The sequence below is a fragment of the Oncorhynchus kisutch genome, linkage group LG6 (assembly GCF_002021735.2).
Source record: "Oncorhynchus kisutch isolate 150728-3 linkage group LG6, Okis_V2, whole genome shotgun sequence".
Lineage (NCBI taxonomy): Eukaryota > Metazoa > Chordata > Actinopteri > Salmoniformes > Salmonidae > Oncorhynchus > Oncorhynchus kisutch.
This window is the reverse complement of record NC_034179.2, coordinates 14,516,752-14,537,748: the sequence shown is the minus strand read 5'-3', so window position 1 is coordinate 14,537,748 and position 20,997 is coordinate 14,516,752. Positions and strand designations below refer to the sequence as shown.

At 42.6% G+C, this 20,997-nt stretch overlaps 2 protein-coding genes across 2 annotated transcripts in view; one reads left to right on the top strand and one right to left on the bottom strand.

The window, feature by feature from the left end:
- LOC109892364 (ADP-ribosylation factor-like protein 15) overlaps positions 1-12,852 on the bottom strand; it is a 68,953-nt gene extending 56,101 nt beyond the window's left edge. The window contains exon 1 of the mRNA XM_020484853.2: positions 12,429-12,852. Coding sequence (XP_020340442.1) covers positions 12,429-12,440 — 12 coding nt within the window. The 5' untranslated portion in view covers positions 12,441-12,852. The remainder of the gene's footprint in view (positions 1-12,428) is intronic.
- Positions 12,853-13,721: 869 nt separating this feature from the next.
- Positions 13,722-19,891, top strand: LOC109892363 (sorting nexin-18). Its single transcript, XM_020484852.2, has 2 exons — positions 13,722-15,541; positions 18,439-19,891. Exons 1-2 carry the CDS (start codon positions 14,065-14,067, stop codon positions 18,675-18,677), a joined length of 1,716 nt encoding a protein of 571 aa, XP_020340441.1. The 5' UTR covers positions 13,722-14,064; the 3' UTR covers positions 18,678-19,891.
- The last annotated feature ends 1,106 nt before the right edge of the window (positions 19,892-20,997 follow it).

The following is a 20,997-nucleotide window of genomic DNA, read 5'->3' as shown; positions in this document are numbered from 1 at the left end:
GCAGGGCTGCCATATCCTGCTTTATCAAAGTGAGGAAGTGCATTGAGCCGGGTGGAGCCCAGTAGCCTATATTCAAAATTCTCCCCCAGTCCAAACATCACCACTCTACTGAAACACCAACTGTAGGCTGCTAGATGGACCATACCACTGAGCCTAGGCCCTAACAGGGGTTGGGATTTGAGACCACAGGCTTAAATATTTCCCACCATTTCAAGCTCCAACTGACAGTTTTAACCCTTTCCCTGCTGAATTCCCTGCTGTATCGCGATGTTGTTGTTACATCGTAGACCTAGTGGCCTACTGTAGCCTATGTGTCCGCTCTCTGAGTAGCCCACCATCTCTGTTTGTTCCAGTTCATTGAGCACAGATCTCTGAGGCTGTTGAATTAAGATAATGTCTGACCTCTATAGCAAAGTGCTGGTGATCCCATTTCCCCTCAGGAGGAGAACAGGTAGAACAATGCTATTTTAAAACACCATTAGTACGACAACTAAAGACCAAAGAGCTCTAATGACAGACATTAACACACACAGCCACGAGCCCTGGCGACTCAACCAAATCTGGGCCCTATTTATCACAAAGCCTAGCCTAGCTAACCAGAGCCACATTCAAAAACCAATCAAACATATCTGTTGAAATGTGTAGCCTAAACTAAGCAGCCAGTGTAATGTAATAACAGTATAATAACAGATATATTTCCATCTGATGACTTGCTGATAGGTCAACATCTCTCATAGGTCAACTGGCCAAGGAACATCTGATAACTACTGAGTCCAGTCTAAGCACAACATCAAAGATATTTCCACACTATGACGTTGGTTGCATTTCATGTCACAATGCAACCTCATAAACATAAACAGACCAGCCCTGCAAACTACCACACTCATATTGCTCTAGCTCCTCCAACACAAATCTAAGATTAAATCACTAGCAGTAGAATGAAGCATCATCTCCTGACTCCTAAGACCAAATCACCAGCAGAAGAATGAAGCATTGTCTCCTGGATCCTGCACTTCATGACATCGAATCCACAAAAGCTGATTCTCCAGATACTCAACTAGTCTAAAGGTGGTCAGTTTTATTGCTTCTTTAATCAGCACAAGTTTTCAGCTGATCTAACATAATTGAAAAAGGGTTTTCTAAGGATCAATTAGCCTTTTAAAATAATACAACTAGGATTAGATATCTGCCGTTTCCAGCTACAATGGTCATTTACAACATTAACACTGTATTCCTGATCAATTTGATGTTCTTTTCTTTCAAAAACAAGGACATTTCTAAGGGACCCCAAACTTTTGAACGGTAGTGTACATATTACCTCAACTAACCGGTGCCCCCGCACATTGACTCATTGACCGGTACCCCCATGTATATAGTCTCCACATTGACTCATTGACCGGTACCCCCTGTATATAGTCTCCACATTGACTCATTGACCGGTACCCCCCTGTATATAGTCTCCACATTGACCGGTACCCCCCTGTATATAGTCTCCACATTGACTCATTGACCGGTACCCCCCTGTATATAGTCTCCACATTGACTCATTGCCCGGTACCCCCCTGTATATAGTCTCCACATTGACTCATTGACCGGTACCCCCCCTGTATATAGTCTCCACATTGACTCATTGACCGGTACCCCCCCTGTATATAGTCTCCACATTGACTCATTGACCGGTACCCCCCTGTATATAGTCTCCACATTGACTCATTGACCGGTACCCCCCTGTATATAGTCTCCACATTGACTCATTGACCGGTACCCCCCTGTATATAGTCTCCACATTGACTCATTGACCGGTACCCCCCTGTATATAGTCTCCACATTGACTCATTGACCGGTACCCCCCTGTATATAGTCTCCACATTGACTCATTGACCGGTACCCCCTGTATATAGTCTCCACATTGACTCATTGACCGGTACCCCCCTGTATATTGTCTCGCTATTGTTATTTTACTGCTCTTTAATTACTTGTTACTTTGATTTCTTATCTGTATTTGTTTTTAACTGCATTGTTGGTTAGGGACTCGTAAGTAAGCATTTCACTGTAAGGCTGGGCGCATGTGACAAATACAATTTGATGTGTGTGTGAATGTGAACATCTTCAATTAAACTCCTCCTAACTTGGACATCCTCGTCCTTGTTCTGACCGGACGTTCTGTGGTGGTTGCCACCTGCCTTAAGCCAGCACCTAAGATTTCTTATTACATTTATGGTCCTTCGATTCTCTACAACCCTACCCCTATTTTTCAATTCTTATTTCTATATGTTTCATACACACAGGAGGTAAATGCTGGGGTTCACTGCATCTGTTAGTTAACACATTGCAGATGACTGTTATTTACTCATGGCTCCTGTAACACACACTGTGTTGTATTCGGCGCATGCAACTAATACAATTTGATTTCATTCCTAAGATCAAATCACCAGCAGTAGAATGAAACATTGTCTCCTGACTCCTAAGATCAAAACATTCTTCCCTAGCACAGCTGGAATGTCAGAGTTCAGGTAGCTTCCGCATCCCATGTCCTTGAGCAGAACATTCCAAACTCCTGCCATTCTGAAGGTAAACATGCCTGGGCACACCTGTTTCGAGTTGCCTTCTGGAATCCTGCCTACCTGCCTGGAGGCAGAGGGTGAGATGCCATTGAGCAGAGGTGGATCTCTGCCTCAGCCCAAACTGCTCTCTCTAGTTACAGTATAAGGCAAGTATAATCACCTATACCCCTCAAACTCAACTCTGGACCTCAAAGCCAGTTCCACTGCATTTTTTTCCATTGTTCCCCTCTAATCAGGGACTGATTTAGACCTGGGACACCAGGTGTGTGCAATTAATGATCAGGTAGAACAGAAAACAAGTAGGCTCCGGACTTCGTGGGGTCAGAGTTGAGTACCCCAGACCTATACAATCAACACACATGTCAAGAGTGGGGCAGAAGGAAAGAGGCCATATACTGTATGAGCCAACGAAGCCAATCACACTAACTTATAAACTGACATGAGACTTAATGTCAACGTACCAACAGACAGGAGAAAGGAGAGACTTATCATCAACGTACCAACAGACAGGAAAGGAGAGACTTATCATCAACGTACCAACAGACAGGACAGGAAAGACTTATCATCAACGTACCAACAGACAGGACAGGAAAGACTTATCATCAACGTACCAACAGACAGGAGAAAGGGAGAGACTTATCATCAACGTACCAACAGCCAGGAGAAAGGGAGAGACTTATCATCAACGTACCAACAGCCAGGACAGGAGAGACTTATCATCAACGTACCAACAGACAGGACAGGAGAGACTTATCATCAACGTACCAACAGACAGGAGAAAGGGAGAGACTTATCATCAACGTACCAACAGACAGGAGAAAGGGAGAGACTTATCATCAACGTACCAACAGACAGGAGAAAGGGAGAGACTTATCATCAACGTACCAACAGACAGGAGAAAGGGAGAGACTTATCATCAACGTACCAACAGACAGGACAGGAGAAAGGAGAGACTTATCATCAACGTACCAACAGACAGGAGAAAGGAGAGACTTATCATCAACGTACCAACAGACAGGACAGGAGAGACTTATCATCAACGTACCAACAGACAGGACAGGAGAGACTTATCATCAACGTACCAACAGACAGGACAGGAGAGACTTATCATCTACGTACCAACAGACAGGACAGGACAGGAGAGACTTATCATCAACGTACCAACAGACAGGACAGGAGAAAGGGAGAGACTTATCATCAACGTACCAACAGACAGGAGAAAGGAGAGACTTATCATCAACGTACCAACAGACAGGACAGGAAAGACTTATCATCAACGTACCAACAGACAGGACAGGAGAGACTTATCATCAACGTACCAACAGACAGGACAGGAGAGACTTATCATCAACGTACCAACAGGACAGGAGAAAGGGAGAGACTTATCATCAACGTACCAACAGACAGGAGAAAGGGAGAGACTTATCATCAACGTACCAACAGCCAGGAGAAAGGGAGAGACTTATCATCAACGTACCAACAGCCAGGACAGGAGAGACTTATCATCAACGTACCAACAGACAGGACAGGAGAAAGGAGAGACTTATCATCAACGTACCAACAGGACAGGAGAGACTTATCATCAACGTACCAACAGACAGGACAGGAGAAAGGAGAGACTTATCAACGTACCAACAGACAGGAGAAAGGAGAGACTTATCATCAACGTACCAACAGGACAGGACAGGAGAGACTTATCATCAACGTACCAACAGGACAGGACAGGAGAGACTTATCATCAACGTACCAACAGACAGGAGAAAGGGAGAGACTTATCATCAACGTACCAACAGACAGGAGAAAGGGAGAGACTTATCATCAACGTACCAACAGACAGGAGAAAGGGAGAGACTTATCATCAACGTACCAACAGACAGGAGAAAGGGAGAGACTTATCATCAACGTACCAACAGACAGGAGAAAGGGAGAGACTTATCATCAACATACCAACAGACAGGACAGGAGAGACTTATCATCAACGTACCAACAGACAGGACAGGAGAGACTTATCATCAACGTACCAACAGACAGGACAGGAGAAAGGGAGGAAGATACGTTCAATGCTATTATGTTGATGACACATGTTATTGTACTTACAGTATAGGCGGCAATCCTGCAAATGCATAGGGTGAGATGCATGCACTCAGACATTGTCCACGGATAAAGACGCGCTTTCCTCAACAACCAACGAGTCACTGACAGCAACAGACAGGGGACAGTCAGAGAGAAAGACCAAACAGAGACCGACAGAGCAGCAGGAGGAAAAGGAGAGGACTCTAGTCAAGGTTATGATCCAACGAAGCCAATCAGCAGCTCTCAGAAACTTCATCTGGGAAATAGAGGCTAGATAGAGAGTATAGGAGAGACAGGACATCTGTTCACACTAATTTAGATCAAACGACAGTTACGACACTGGTGGTGCAGCAGTGTAGGCAAGGGCCAGTATGGCTGCTAGGCTGTCTGATCTATAAAGGGTTGGACTACCGGATCACAGACAATTGCTCCATTTCCCTGTCAGACATCTATGTCTAGTTTGAAGATCAGAAAGGTCCTCATAACACAACATGTGAAAACGTCAAACGTCCTTCCAAACCCTGATTCCATTGAGCTGCAGAAAGCTGGTAAAGTCGAACAACAAAAGGGAGGCATATAGGCAGACTATTTTCCATGATGCTTTGAGTAAATTTAAAAAATGATGAGTCCAAGCTTAATTAGGATAAGGATATCTAACTCAGACTGACTTATGAAAAGAGGGTACACCACACCATTTCAATGTGGATAATATTTGTTGAGACTGTGGGCAATGTGATGATATGAGTGATAAAGTATGGTCACATTTCATTTGCACTTTTAAACCTACTCTTTAGAATGACTTCGAGAGCAACAGTGAATCTATTTTGTTTTTAAGTGGAGATCTCGCAACAATCATTCTCACGATAGCACATTTGAAAGTGACAATATGATAGGTAAAATGGGCTTGGTTAAACCCTGGATGCGGGACCAAAGGGTAGCTGTATATAGATACATCTCCAGTAGGTATTGCCCAGCTTATTGTTTTTAATAGTGGATATAACGTTGAAGATCTGACATTGTTTTAAAAGGTACAAATTCAACATAGACAATTCTTGTATAAAATCTGTTGAAATGTGGTTACCATGATGACATAATCCTGTAGTAAAATGTTACCCTCAAAACAGTTTTACTGCATTGATTCATTTTTGCAAATCCATTGTATTTTCCACATAGATCACAATATGTTGAACGATTATATTGAGACGTTATCGATTGAACCAATTTGTGCCCAGTGGCAAGAGAGGACAGTCCCAGGAGACTACAGATGCACTAGTCAAGGAAGTTACATATTTTCTTAATGAGTGAGAGGAAAATAGTGGAATCTTTGAGACTTTAGAACAGAACTGTTTACACCTGTGGTTCTTAATTCCATCCATAGAAAGAGATGAAATTAAGACTAGTTCCAAAATTACCTCACTTCTCAAACAGGATGAAGTAGGCAGTTTTCGTAAACAGACAATGTAGCCTACTATACACAGATGTCTTCCCAAGAGCCTTTGGCAACAAATGAAAACACTGCCATTGAAATGATAAGGTGCGACTGATTCCCCACATGATACCAGACCCATATTTAGATAGCTTATATAGATTACATTTATGCAGGCTATATGGCTGTGATCTCTATGCGTTTGGCCTATCTCTGATCATTTTCAAGATCTGTGTTACAAAACTAGGCCTGCGTGAATTGAGGCCATGACGTCAACTGTGTGTGGATATTTTGTCCTATTGCCCTGCTCCGTCATTCAGGTCACTGTGGACACTAAAATCTGTTCAGGAGTCAAACGTCACCATCTGACCAGCAGCGTTAAACAGATGGTCTACAACCTAAATGGCACACTATTCCCTATTTAGTGCACTACTTTTGACCAGGACCCATAGTAGTGCACTATATTGGGAATAGGGTGTTATTTGGGACCCAATCAAGGGCAGAGTTAGTTGTCTATCCTTGCCAGGACAAAATCTCCAATTTACTGAACGATACTACCGGTTTGTCACGTAATGAGGAAAATGAAGGGGATCGATAATATCATGATGATTTCTTCCACCGGAGAACAAAAAGCACACTGTGTTTTAAGAGCACAGCTGAAATCAACAGCCTCTTTCATGGAGGTGACCTGGTCCTTCTGCGAGGTCAGATTATAACAATGCAGAACATTCTCAAAGGCCCTTTTTTTTAATAGCACACACTGTGTCAGGCCAAACCCAGAACTGGATCCGTGTCCCTAATGCAACAATTGAAAGGAGTGGAGTGAGGATGTGCAAAGAAAGAAGTTGTAAAATGTGAATAAAATAAACCCAAAAGCAGCACCGTGTCATCCACCTCTGATAGCGGAGGAAGCCCAGCTCTCTGAAAAAACACAACTGCCAGTTAAACAAAACATTGGTCTCGTCTCCGTGCCAACTGTTAGGGGCAGCGGGTCCACCGATTCCATGGAAGCTTTGGATCCGTTTTGACCCCATTAAAACAGCTGTGATGCACTGCAGTGCTCCAATAAAGTGTTTCCTCTACACAGTCTATGGAAAATTGACTAGAGTGTGAGTGGATAATCTTTCATTTAACTACAGTAATTACTGCTTCTGGTCAAGTAGTCTAGTGGGGTTCAGTTCCTCTCCATGAAGACTGTTTCCTGTGGTCATTGTTTAGCGTGACACAAACAGATCTGGGAACAGCCATGTGTAGGCCTAATACCACATCACCGCATTGTCTGTTACAGTAATAAGTTCCAATGGCCCTGCAAGTTACGGAAGGTCATTTCCATGTAAAAGGACCCATGAGCACCAACATGTGAAGTTCATAGGAGCATATCAAATGTGGTATCAAATGAAAGCTCAGAGTCTATATTTTTGGGAACCATTTTCCATTAAAAAAAACATGGAATAAGCAAAGGGTTTGATTTCTGGTGTTACAGATGGAAAAGGGGTCTTAATTAAAAAACATCTTATAAAAGGTATTAGAAATACATCCAAACAATAATGTAAAGTAAAAATAAATAATAACAGTAAAGGCCCCTGCCAACTAATATCAACATTTTGTTTTGCAGAAATTATTAGCCTTTGGTAAGTTTTTACAAAATATTCTGTATTAGTGTCTTGTCATTCTGTATCCAAAAACCCACATATCCAAGATATTTCCTCATTTCGCTCCATCAGGATTATGAAAGATCCCAGAAGTAGAAGGAAAGAAAGACCGTCCAATAAGTTAGTGTTTTTACTGATAACAGTTTAGGACTTAAGTGATTAATACGTGCCACTAAAAAAATATCTGTAACACAATGACTGCAATTGAATTGGCCACAATGATCAATTATAATATCAATTATAATAATAAAATTAAAACATTTCAAGGTGATTTCTATTTTGCAATAATCTCAAAGTGTATTAAATATAGAAAAATTGTTTTAAAAAACAAAAACATATATCTAACCATGTAATGAAAGCAACAATCAAAGTCTAGTGGGAAAGGTAGGCCAGCCGAGAGAGATGGGTCTTAAGGACTTCTTTAAAAACCTCCAACCGTCTGAACAGCCCTGAGATGATCTGGAAGGGAGGAAGAGGCACGGTCATCCCCCATTGTGCCGAGCCTTCTCCTGGGGGCATGGAGCAGTAGAACACAGTAAAGTAGAGTTCAGTGCAATGGAGGATAGTTCAGTACAGTACAGAGTACAATGGAGTATAGTTCAGTAAAGTACAGTGGAGCACACGACTAGAGTACAGTATGATATAATGGCCTATATTCTACTGAACTACACTCTACTTGTATCTACTGTGCTGAAATATACTCCATTGTGCTGAACTCAGTTTACTGTACTTTGCTCTACTGACCTGTACTGAAATCTACTGTACTTTACTGTGTTTTACTGGGCTGTACTGTGAAACATAGACGTCTATGATTGGTAAAGATTTTGTCATGTCTGGACCAACCATATTTGGTCTTGTTTGGGGGCGGAGATAATTAGAATAATAGCCAGTGTGTAGAATTATACCTAAACATTCAAAAGAAGGATATTACATATTTCTACCTTCTTGTACCTATTGAAAATACATCCCCATTTAGAGAATACACTCATAATGATGCATTTCTGTATAGAGGTGGTAGAGGTCAATCCAACTCAGGGAAAAACTACAGAATTTCCATGGAAACGCGTGGGGGAAAGGGCCGTGGGGAATGATACCAAGTCTCCTCATTGCCCCCATCAAAATGTGCCTACATTTAGGTTGTTTTTATATGAGTATTTTACACTATGTTGAGATAAAAAAAATCTGAGTATGATGTTTGTATGGATGTTAACCCCAATAAATGTTCTGTTACAAAACTTTGCATCTGCACTGCTCCTCAAGTAAATGTGTTTTAGTAAAAATATTTCGGTGGCAATTGTTAAAAGTAGACTTCCGCATATAGGTGTATGGTTTGTTAAACTTTGCAATCAATGGCTTGGCATGTATTGTGAGTCTCTGTTACCGTGGAATTGCCCCAAATCAAATGACAAAGGAGAACACCCAAGATTGAGTTGTTACCTAAACATTCCCTTTTTAAGTCAAAACACAGGCTTGTTTACAACAGTCCACGTATGCCTGGAGAGGGTCTGGTTACAAGGAGAAGACTTCATCACAAATAGTCTAAGAGAAGGGGGCTCTCTGACTACAGGACTTTTTCCTTGATGACCAAGAGAGCTAGTGGTGGGATTTGCAGAGACATGCAAGTCTAGGTCTAGTGGTGGGATTTGCAGAGACATGCAAGTCTAGGTCTAGTGGTGGGATTTGCAGAGACATGCAAGTCTAGGTCTAGTGGTGGGATTTGCAGAGACATGCAAGTCTAGGTCTAGTGGTGGGATTTGCAGAGACATGCAAGTCTAGGTCTAGTGGTGGGATTTGCAGAGACATGCAAGTCTAGGTCTAGTGGTGGGATTTGCAGAGACATGCAAGTCTAGGTCTAGTGGTGGGATTTGCAGAGACATGCAAGTCTAGGTCTAGTGGTGGGATTTGCAGAGACATGCAAGTCTAGGTCTAGTGGTGCAATGTAGCCTAGTGGGAAAAGTACTTTGTCATACTTGAGTAAAAGTAAATGTAACTTAATAGAAAATGACTTAAGTGAAAGTCACTAAGTAAAATACTTATTGAGTAAAACTTTACAAATATTTGGTTTTAAATATACTTAAGTATCAAAAGTAAATGGAATGGGGCCTCCTAAATGGTGCAGTGGTCTAAGGTACTGCATCACACTACTAACTACGTTACTACAGATCCTGGTTCGATACCGAACTGTGTCGCAGCCAGCCATGACTGGGAGACCCATGACTGGGAGACCCATGAGGAGACGCACAATTGGCCCAGAGTCGTCCGGGTTAGGCCGGACGGGATGTCCATGTTCCATTGTGCTCTAGCGACTCCTGTGGTGGGGTGGGCGCATGCGCGCTGACACGGTCGCCAGGTGTACTGTGTTTCTTCCGACACATTGGTGCTGGCGTCCGGGTTAAGAGTGCATTGTGTCAAGAAGCAATGCGGCTTGGCGGGGAACACACGACTCTCGACCTTCGCCTCTCCCGATTCCGTACGGAGGTTGCAGCGATGGGACAATACTGTAACTACCAATTGGATATGTTGAAATTGAGAAGTTTTTTTTTTTAAACTATATATAAAAAATGTTTAAATAAATGGAATTTCTAAAATGTACTTAAGTACAAACCATTTCAAACTTTTTGGACAGATAGCCAGGGGCAGACTCCAACACTCAGACATTATTACAGATAGCCAGGGGCACACTAACACTCAGACATTATGTACAGATAGCCAGGGGCACACTAACACTCAGACATTATTACAGATAGCCAGGGGCAGACTCCAACACTCAGACATTATTACAGATAGCCAGGGGCACACTCCAACACTCAGACATTATGTACAGATAGCCAGGGGCAGACTCCAACACTCAGACATTATGTACAGATAGCCAGGGGCAGACTTCAACACTCAGACATTATGTACAGATAGCCAGGGGCAGACTCCAACACTCAGACATTATGTACAGATAGCCAGGGGCAGACTTCAACACTCAGACATAATTACAGATAGCCAGGGGCACACTCCAACACTCAGACATAATTTACAAACAAAGAATTTGTGTTATGTGAGTCCACCAGATCAGAGGCAATAGGGATGTTATCTTGACAAGTGTGTGAATTAGACTATTTTCCACTATTTTCCATTTTACAATGACGGCCCAGGAACAGTGGGTTAACTGCCTTGTTCAGGGGCAGAACAGATTTTTACCTTGTCAGCTCAGGGATTCGATCTAGCAACCTTTCAGTTACTAGTCCAACGCTCTAACCACTAGGCTACCTGCTGGTCACTAGTCCAACGCTTTAACCACTAGGCTACCTTCCGGTTACTAGTCCAACGCTCTAACCACTAGGCTACCTGCCGTCCCTACGCTCTAACCACTAGGCTACCCACCTCCCAAAATGTAACGAGTACTTTTGGGTGTCAGGGAAAATTGTATGGAGTAAAAGTACATTATTTTCTTTAGAAAAGTAGTGAAGTAAAAGTGAAAGTTGGCAAAAATAGAAATGTAAAGTACAGATACCCCAAAAAACTAGTTAAGTAGCACTTTACACCACTGGTTAAGAGCATTGGGCCAAAAAAGTCGATTATTTTTGGTTTGAATCTTCGAACCGACTAGGTGAAATATATATGTATATATATATGTTTTGTCACATACACCAGATAGGTGCAGTGAAATGTGTTGTTTTACAGGGTCAGCCATAGTAGTAAGCTCCATGCTTCTTTAAGTCGCTCTGGATAAGAGCGTCTGCTAAATGACTAAAATGTAAAGTGTAAATGTGGGCCTGTACAATACTGCAGGTTCATCATCTTTGTCCTTCCTCCCTTGGTTTGCAGCCTACATGTTGAGCTATTTTAAGCAGCCTTCCTTCCTTTCTTGAGGAAATGCTCCATCCTACGAAAACCTCTTATCGGTTGTTCCCATTGGAGAAAACACTTTACAGATCAAGGGACAACAGACAGTCACAACGCCAGGTCAAAACCCCAACGTGTATAGATGGGATATAGGCTAGCCCCCGAACACAGCAAAACAAGTCTGTTTTAGAGTACACCCCCCACCCTGTTACAGATAGCCACTATCTTGTCATGTCCAACATACCCCACGCTGACCCCTGAAATGTCATCAGACCTCTAAATGACATTACCCCTGTGTGACGCAATCATTTGCTATTTTTTAGGGTATCTCCTACAGATGTGATAGATTTGGAAGGCAGATGTTGACATGTGTTTTTCTCATGGGTTTGTGTTTACAACAGCGTGCACACACACATACACGCAGAAAGAGATATGATTAAGCCCCCAAAATGTGTCAAAATATAAGAATGAGGAAAGTCAAGCTTTAAACAACTGGCCTACTGGTGACTCCTCCCCAGATAATAATCTCAGTCTGACATCATTACCCGACAGTATGACTACACTACTGTGGCTCAAAACTGAATCACAAAACCAAATAGAAGGGAGGTCCAATATTGTTTGGCCCAGCTGCAATGGTTGCAATTTAGTTGGTTATCCTAATGGCCAAGGAACGAGTGTTCCACCAACCAGACCAGACAGATTGACCCTTGTACTGGGTTCTCCAAAACTAGACTGAGCCTCCAAATCCCTCAGTGCTCAATTATTATTATTTTGTTTGTTTTTTGAAGGGGGAGGGGGAATTAGCCTATGCTAAATCGAAAATAAAGCCACAGACAGAGCCTCATATGACAGCATGACAATCAAAGAAAAATACCATACCAGAAAATCCATGAAATACTTTAGTAGCTTGACGTGCTCTCCCAAAACAGAAATTGGTTGGTGGTTGGCGTATTCCAGGTAAACCACTATTTTCTCCTAAACTAGCTAGGCTAAATGTACACTCGGAATTCTATGCACGGCCTTCTTTTCAAATGGTTTTGTGTTGGTCTCTAGCAAGAATCCGAGTTTGGACTGTAGGATACACACAATGTTGCAGGAAATATGGAAAGCGTTTTCATGCGAAGCGTAATGAAAGATATTCGAGCGAAACTGCGATAATCGGCTAGTCTTAATTTGGTTAGATCCGGTCATAGGATTCCTATATGATTATATTACAAACGTTTAAAATTCTATACATCAAAGTAACAATGATTTGATGCTATACTATAGAGTAACTTCTGAGTGGTTCAAATCAAAACCTCAACCACCGGGTAATATCCCGGAAGCGTACACAAGTTAGTTTTCTTGGATTTTATGACATCCCCCCGCTTGTCACTGGACGTCACGTGACTTTGTACAGTAGACGCTTCGTTTACTTTACTGGTGTTACCTTTCTGCAGGGCTGTCCCATCCGCTACACTATTTAAATCTAGCAAGGTTATTTTTACAAAAAGATGACAATTAAACTTAGCCTCGAAGTGAGAAAATGTCATTCATTCTCTAATAATGTGCGTGTAGGGACCTCTAGTGGTTAATACGCGACGATACAGCAAACAAACTATTTTATGATTAGGGATACATGAAGCCTATTTATTAAAAAAAAAAAATACAATTTAACAATGAATACGAGGATGACCTTTTTCAAACATCAAATATGGGCCGACATGGCACAAAGTATATACATTTTTCAAACATCAAATATGGGCTAACAGCACAGATAACAGATTTTTTTTAACTATGTTAAACTTCACAGACCTTATATGTTGCATGATCACAGTCACGGTATAATTTGAGGTTTTAAATATTCTTGGTCTACTTGAATGATATAACAAATATGGGGACATTGATTATTTAAACAAAACAAAGATATATCCTGGCTATAGAGGCTCCACCAGATGTTGCAAATGCTTTAATCCTTTGAAAATTGTGAAACAGGCAGACTCCAGTGGCTTGAAGCTCTGAATGCAGCATGAAATCAAATTGTATTATAGCATCGTTATAACGATATGCTCTTCGTAAAAATATGACATCATTGTAACAATATGGAAACTTGACCAAACGTATTGCTCGCTGCTGTGTTGCCTGCTGAATGCATATCTCAGTGGTTATATGTAGCCTAGAACTAGCTCCACCCTCGATTATTCAGGGTTCTTTCGTCTGCGGACTAGTCCTGTTACGAGCCTTTAGCATCTGGAATAGGACTTTCTCGGTTGTACCTTTTCATGAAGAAAAAGAAGACATTGTTATTTGACTTTCACGCATGCGATTAGACTACAGAGAATACAAGCGCATGTTTTACAACTTGACATTTATTTTCGGACGATATTCTACAGCCCGATTGCAAAGAACTAAAACTAAAAAAAGAGTTTGGTGCTGAATACAAAGTGATACGGTGGTCGGATGGCTCGCTCGCATGACTAATTAATAGTCTATCAGGACTCGGTCGCGCGCTGCTCAGTTGTTTGTGTTATAAACTATGGCGTTTAGGGCAAAAGCCTTGTACGACTTTAGTTCGGAAAATCTAGGTGAGATATCGATTACTGAGAACGAAGTTGTTACTTTATACAGCGAACAAGACATAGAGGGATGGCTAGAGGGAACAAACAGCAGAGGGGATACTGGTCTTTTTCCAGCCTCATACGTGGAGATTCTCAGAAATGAATCATCTGACATCTTGTCCAACAATAATGGCATGTCGGCGGATCAAGGTCAACCCGACTCCCCATCAAGTGGATATGATTCATCATACTATTCCCAGTCCCACTCTCGTGCTGAGAACATTAAAGATCCGACCCACTCCGCTTATCCTGTGCAAATTCCCCAGCGCCATGGTTACCAGACCAGTCAAGGTAGTGATGATGACTGGGATGATGACTGGGATGACAGCTCTACTGTGGCGGCTGAGCCCGGAACTAAACATGACAATGATGGAACTAGTTCCACAGCATACACAGTGACTACTTCGTTGCCTGGGAGACGTGACAGTTCCCAAGCCAAAAGTTCAGCAACAATAGGTAAAAACCTCAACAGGTTCTCAACCTTTGTGAAATCTGGCGGAGAGGCTTTTGTATTGGGCGAGGCGGCTGCCTTTGTCAAAGATGGGGACAAGATCTGTGTTGTCATGGGGCAGTATGGACCAGAGTGGCAGGAAGACCCATACCCGTTTTCCTGCTCCATCGATGACCCCACCAAACAGACAAAATTCAAAGGCATGAAGAGTTACATGTCATACAGACTGACTCCATCCCACACCCAGAGCCAGGTGAATAGAAGATACAAGCACTTTGACTGGCTCTACGCTCGACTTGTGGAACGCTTCCCTGTCATCTCAGTCCCCCATCTGCCTGAGAAACAGGCCACTGGGCGCTTTGAACAGGACTTTGTCTCCAAACGCAGAAAAGGTTTGATATGGTGGATGAACCACATGACGAGCCACCCTGTCCTGGCTAGATGTGACGTGTTCCAGCACTTCCTCACCTGCCCCAGCACAGACGAGAAGACGTGGAAGATGGGCAAGAGAAAGGCAGAGAAGGATGAGTTGACTGGCGCTAACTTCTTCCTGACCATCTCCACCCCGGCTGTTCCACTGGACCTACAGGAGGTAGAGAACAAGGTCGATGGGTTTAAAGCCTTCACCAGGAAGATGGATGACAACTGCCTAGTGGTGAACGCCACCATCAACGAGTTCGCCCGGAAGCAGATCACCGGATTTAAGAAAGAGTATCAGAAAGTGGGTCAGTCTTTCAAACTGTTGGGCCAAGCCTTTGAGATGGACCAGCAGTCCTATTCTGTAGGACTGAACCGTGCCATAGCATTCACAGGAGAGGCCTACGAGGTTATAGGAGATTACTTTTCTGAGCAGCCCAGACAGGATTTGGACCCCATATCGGATCTGCTGGACCTGTACAAGGGACACCTGGCCAACTATCCTGATATCATCCATGTTCAGAAAGGTACCGTATTATTATGTCACAGCTGTCTCTGCTCTAGAAATAGAGTCCATAGAATGGTCAAAGACCCTCTAAATGTTGCAATTTGGCTGCACTCTCATAGGCATTCTATTTCTAGGGGTCATGTTATGTTGATGATGAACAAAAACACATTTTGCCTTGTCTTTCCTGGATATCCCTCGCAGCAAAATGTTTTGTGTTTTGAACATTACTTCAGATCATGTAACATGACACACACATGTTTTGTGTTTTGAACATTACTTCAGATCATGTAACATGACACACACATGTTTTGTATTATGTACTACTTTTGTGCACCCTGGCAAAAGTTTGCTTTCACAGTGTTCTCTGTTGAGTAATGCTGAAGAATATGGCCTTGAGGCATGACATTTCATTCTCTGTCCTGAAAGAGAGATTTGAGAGTTTTGTCTCACACCCAATGAAGAGAGTGAGATCAGAGTTTTGGACTATAATCACAGCTCAGGGCCCTTAAAGCTAGGCATAGTCTTGAAGGAAACGTGGTTACCAACAGAACTCTTTAGTTCTCATTTTACGAATGGATGCAGCGTTCTCTTATTTGTCACTTTGTAATAGATTTGTTAAATAGTAGGCACATAAATATGGGGTGCCGTTTTGTAACATGCTATGTCGTCCAAGTTCAGTTGTGACATTGAAGGTTATGTTAGCCTACATCGGCATAGAATTAGAAGGAGGAGGTTCCGGGGCCTCTTGTCCAGCGTTTCCCTGGGAATATTGGAATGCGGAATAGCCTTAGGATTAAGTGATTTTCCTCTCCAAGGGTGGGGATCTGGGGAGCTGCTGCACAATATTGCCTGGACACATTTCTTCCCACTGGCACCGGTGCAGAAGTTCAGCTTATTGGTGCTCTGGCTCTGTGATTGCATGCAAGTGCCGAAAATAACAAAGTCCAATTTAATTTAATATCATTAGTATATTTATTCATCCAAGTGTGTGTCTGCATGTGTGTGTCTGCGTGTGTGTGTGTGTGTGTCTGCGTGTGCGTGTGTGTGTGTGTGTGTGTGTGTGTGTGTGTGTGTGTGTGTGTGTGTGTGTGTGTGTGTGTGTGTGTGTGTGTGTGTGTGTGTGCGTGCGTGTGTGTGCGCCCGTGTTGATTTATATTCCCCAGATAAGGCCTGGAGTCTAATGGCTGTAGATAAGGGTATTCACTAAAGCAGCGGAAAAGTCTTTAGGTAAATCTTCCACTTGCACATTCAGAGCTCAAGTACACTATATATACAAAGTATGTGAACACCCCTTCAAATTAGTGGATTCAGCTATTTCAGCCACATCCATTGCTGACAGGTGTATAAAATCGAGCACACGGCCATGCAATCTCCAGAGATAAACATTGGCAGTAGAATGGCCGGGTCGTTCGTCATTGTAAGTAAGAATTTTGTTCTTAACTGACTTGCCTAGTTAAATAAAGGTTACTTTCCAACAAGTCAGTTCATTAAATTTCTTCCCTGCTAGAGCTGCCCCGGTCAACTGTAAGTGCTGTTATTGTGAAGTGGCAACACCTAGGAGCAATAACGGCTCAGCCGTAAGGTGGTAGGCCACACAAGCTCACAGAACGGGACCGCAGAGTGCTGAAAAATTGTCTGTCCTCGGTTGCAAAACTCACTACTGAGTTCCAAACTGCCTCTGGAAGCAACGTCAGCACAATAGCTGTTCATCGGAAATGGGTTTCTATGGCCGAGCAGCCATACACAAGCCTAAGATCACCATGCGCAATGCCAAGCGTTGGGTGGAATGGCGTAAACCTCACCGCCATTGAACTCTGGAGCAGTGGAAACGTATTCTCTGGAGTGATGAATCACGCTTCACTATCTGGCAGTCCAGTCCGACAGACGAATCTGGGTTTGGTGGATGCCAGGAGAATGCTACCTGCCCCAATGCGTAGTGCCAACTGTAAAGTTTGGTGGAGAAGGAATAATGGTCTGGGGCTGTTTTTCATGGTTCGGGCTAGGCACCTTAGTTCCAGTGAAGGGAAATCTTAACGCTACAGCATACAATGACATTCTAGACGATTCTGCGCTTCCACCTTAATGCTAAAAAATTGGGGAAGGCCCTTTGCTGTTTCAGCATGAAAATGCCCTGTGCACAAATCAAGGTCCAGAACAGAAATGGTTTGTCGAGATTGGTGTGGAAGAACTTGACTGGCCTGCACAGAGCCCTGACCTCAACCCCATCAAAAACCTTTGGGATGAATTGGAACAGGGATGCGAGCCAGGCGTAATTGCCCAACATCAGTGCCCGAACTTACTAATGCTCTTGTGGCTGAATGGAAGCAAATCCCTGCAACAATGTTCAAAAATCTAGTGGAAAGTCTTCCCAGAAGAGTGGAGGCATATTAATGCTCATGATTTTGAAATGAGATGTTCGACGAGCAGGTGTCCATATACTTTTGGTCATGTAGTGTATGTGTCCTTCACAGCAACAATTTAATTGTTCATATCTCATTACAACAATTGCTGTTCTTAGCTATTCACTTATAAATAGGTTGTTCAGTGTTTGTGGCCGTTGATAACCATTTAGCCACAGTACTCCACAGTGTAATCAGCTGTAAACCAAACAGACTGCTTTGAATTAGACGATCATAACTATGTGTGAGTGCGACCACGGAGCCTTGGCTTTAGTCTACTACTATATGGACAGAGAGCAGAGGGAATGAAACCAATGGTCAACTCTTCTTTCTGAGTCATGTTAAAACTTTTCAAAGGTACAGATTCATGATTCAACCAGAGTTTGCTTGACTAAATATGGCCTTTTCCTTTTCACCATTAATAGGAATACCTTTGATACCCTTCTCTCGAACCCTTTCCCCACTCATATTTCTCCCGTTCCATCTCCTTCTTTCTCTCCTCCACCTATCTCCCCAGGTGCCCTTACCAAAGTGAAGGAGTGCCAGAAACAAGAAGGGGAGGGATCAACCATCAACGAGCGTTGTAACATCATTTCCTGCGCCACACTGGCTGAGATCCAGCACTTTCACCGTACACGCGTACGTGACTTCAAGAGCCAGATGCAACACCACCTCCAGCAGCAAATCCTCTTCTTCCAGAAGATCACTGGGAAGCTAGAAGAGGCACTGCAGAAGTACGACGAGGATATCATATAAGGCCCTGGAGAGAGGAGCATGGATACAGAGGGATAAAGAGAGGAGGAGGGGGGACTAAGGGAGAGGAGGGTGGATACAGAGGGATGAAGCGAGGAGGAGGGGGGACTAAGGGAGAGAGGGTGGATACAGAGGGATGAAGCGAGGAGGAGGGGGGACTAAGGGAGAGAGGGTGGATACAGAGGGATGAAGAGAGGAGGAGGGGGGACTAAGGGAGAGAGGAGGGTGGATACAGAGGAATAAAGAGAGGAGGAGGGGGGACTAAGGGAGAGAGAGGAGGGTGGATACAGAGGGATGAAGAGAGGAGGAGTTGAGGGAGAGAGAGATTATGAGAACATGGGGTAGGAACATAGGGAGTGTGCTGGTCTTGGCACTGTGCAGTTCTGCAGTGTTCCCTATTTCATAATCTGATCAAGACTGGAGCACTGGTTTGGCAAAAAGATCAAGGGACACATTTTGACCTCCCCATCTCAGAGAAGTATTCCCCATTTAAACGGAATATGTTTTATGGTGCGAACTAAAGTAACTAGTCCATAATGACAATGTAATCAGTTATGTGTTGTTTTTCCTTGACAAGATTATTCATCCATTCTACAGTTGGAAGTGAGCAGATCTATGCAGGTACTGCACTGACGGATATGAAATAGGAGTGAGAATTATTCCTTCATTGACAGAGAGGGTTGTTGTCTGCAAAACTTGATAATGTAGTCTAGCGTGACAGGATATGTTAAATCATCACTTATACAATTAGTGTCACTTCAAGAATATGTAGAATGATTTCAGTAAGGAAACTGTTTAGAATCACAATTATATCTGTGAAAACATGTTTAACCTGTTGCATTGAATCCCTCTCATTTGCCTTTTCCTCTGAACAAATATAACGTGATTTCAGTATCATGGCAAATATGAATGACATGTCCCTTTGTGTGTGTGTGTGCATGTGTATCAATGTCTACGTGTGTGTTATCATAGAGAGGGCAACCTGTTGTAGTTTCTGGACCTCGTTATGTGAAACCTCCTGGAGAGATCTGTGCCAGGAACAAGCTTTAAGATTCTAGAACCCTGGGGGGGAACAGAACACATGATTTTCCATTCCTTCTTATTGTTCTCAATAGGGGGAAGGGGCACAGGGAGATCGGCCAAAATAATACTGAAAATTATGTCTCTGTGGGAATCCCTAATGTCGAAGGACATCAAAATAAATCAGTTGTACTGTATGTGTAATGTCATGATTCAAGGACCGTTGTTGGTGTTATATAAGAATTGAAGGACTGTTGTTGGTGTTATATGAGAATTGAAGGACCGTTGTTGGTGTTATATAAAAATTGAAGGACTGTTGTTGGTGTTATAATAGGATAGAAGGACCGTTGTTGGTGTTATATGAGAATTGAAGGACTGTTGTTGGTGTTATATGAGAATTGAAGGACTGTTGTTGGTGTTATATGAGAATTGAAGGACTGTTGTTGGTGTTATATAAGAATTGAAGGACTGTTGTTGGTGTTATATGAGAATTGAAGGACTGTTGTTGGTGTTATATAAGAATTGAAGGACTGTTGTTGGTGTCCTCCCAAAACGCAGTTGTAATTAAGTTATGTAAGTTATTTGACCAGGTTGACTGGGGTACTGCTAGATAACTTAGCACGCATCACCCTGAACAGACTAATATATGTAGAAGGGACTTTTATTCATCACATGACAAGGAACGGTGTATAGTCCTATATACACTGAGTATACCAAAGGTTAGGCACACCTCCCTAATATTGAGTTGGCTCACCCATGTCTTAATAATCACAGGAGGTGCACATTATCATTTTGAAGTTAAAGGATAACAGTGATCCAAAGCCTATTCAAGTTTGTCCACACGGAAGTTCACATTCACAAACATTATCTCGGTTAAGTTAGTGAGGATAAGCAGCAGCCAAACAACCTTTAGTCAGACACTCTTAGCCAGAGCAAAGTTCAAAGCACAGAACGACTTAGTTGACTCCTTTATTACTTATTCCATAGAATTAGGAATTAGAATACTAGAATGGAAATGAACCTTCTTATGATGGTCCAACGGTCAGCCATGTTGGTCAGGGAGTTGGTCACCCATAGGTTTGCCAATGCTGTGATAAGATATTGCATGAAACAATGAATGTGAACAATTTACCCGTGCTGTATATGTGCTAAACAGTTTTAGAGGAATGTTTTTTTTTTAATTCAAGGCTACAGAAACTGCACCACCATTTCCTGGTTGCAAAAATTCTAATAGTTTTCCGAATTTCAGATTATGTGACAAAACAAGCACGTATATAGTAGAGAATCACTGTACCATCTAAAC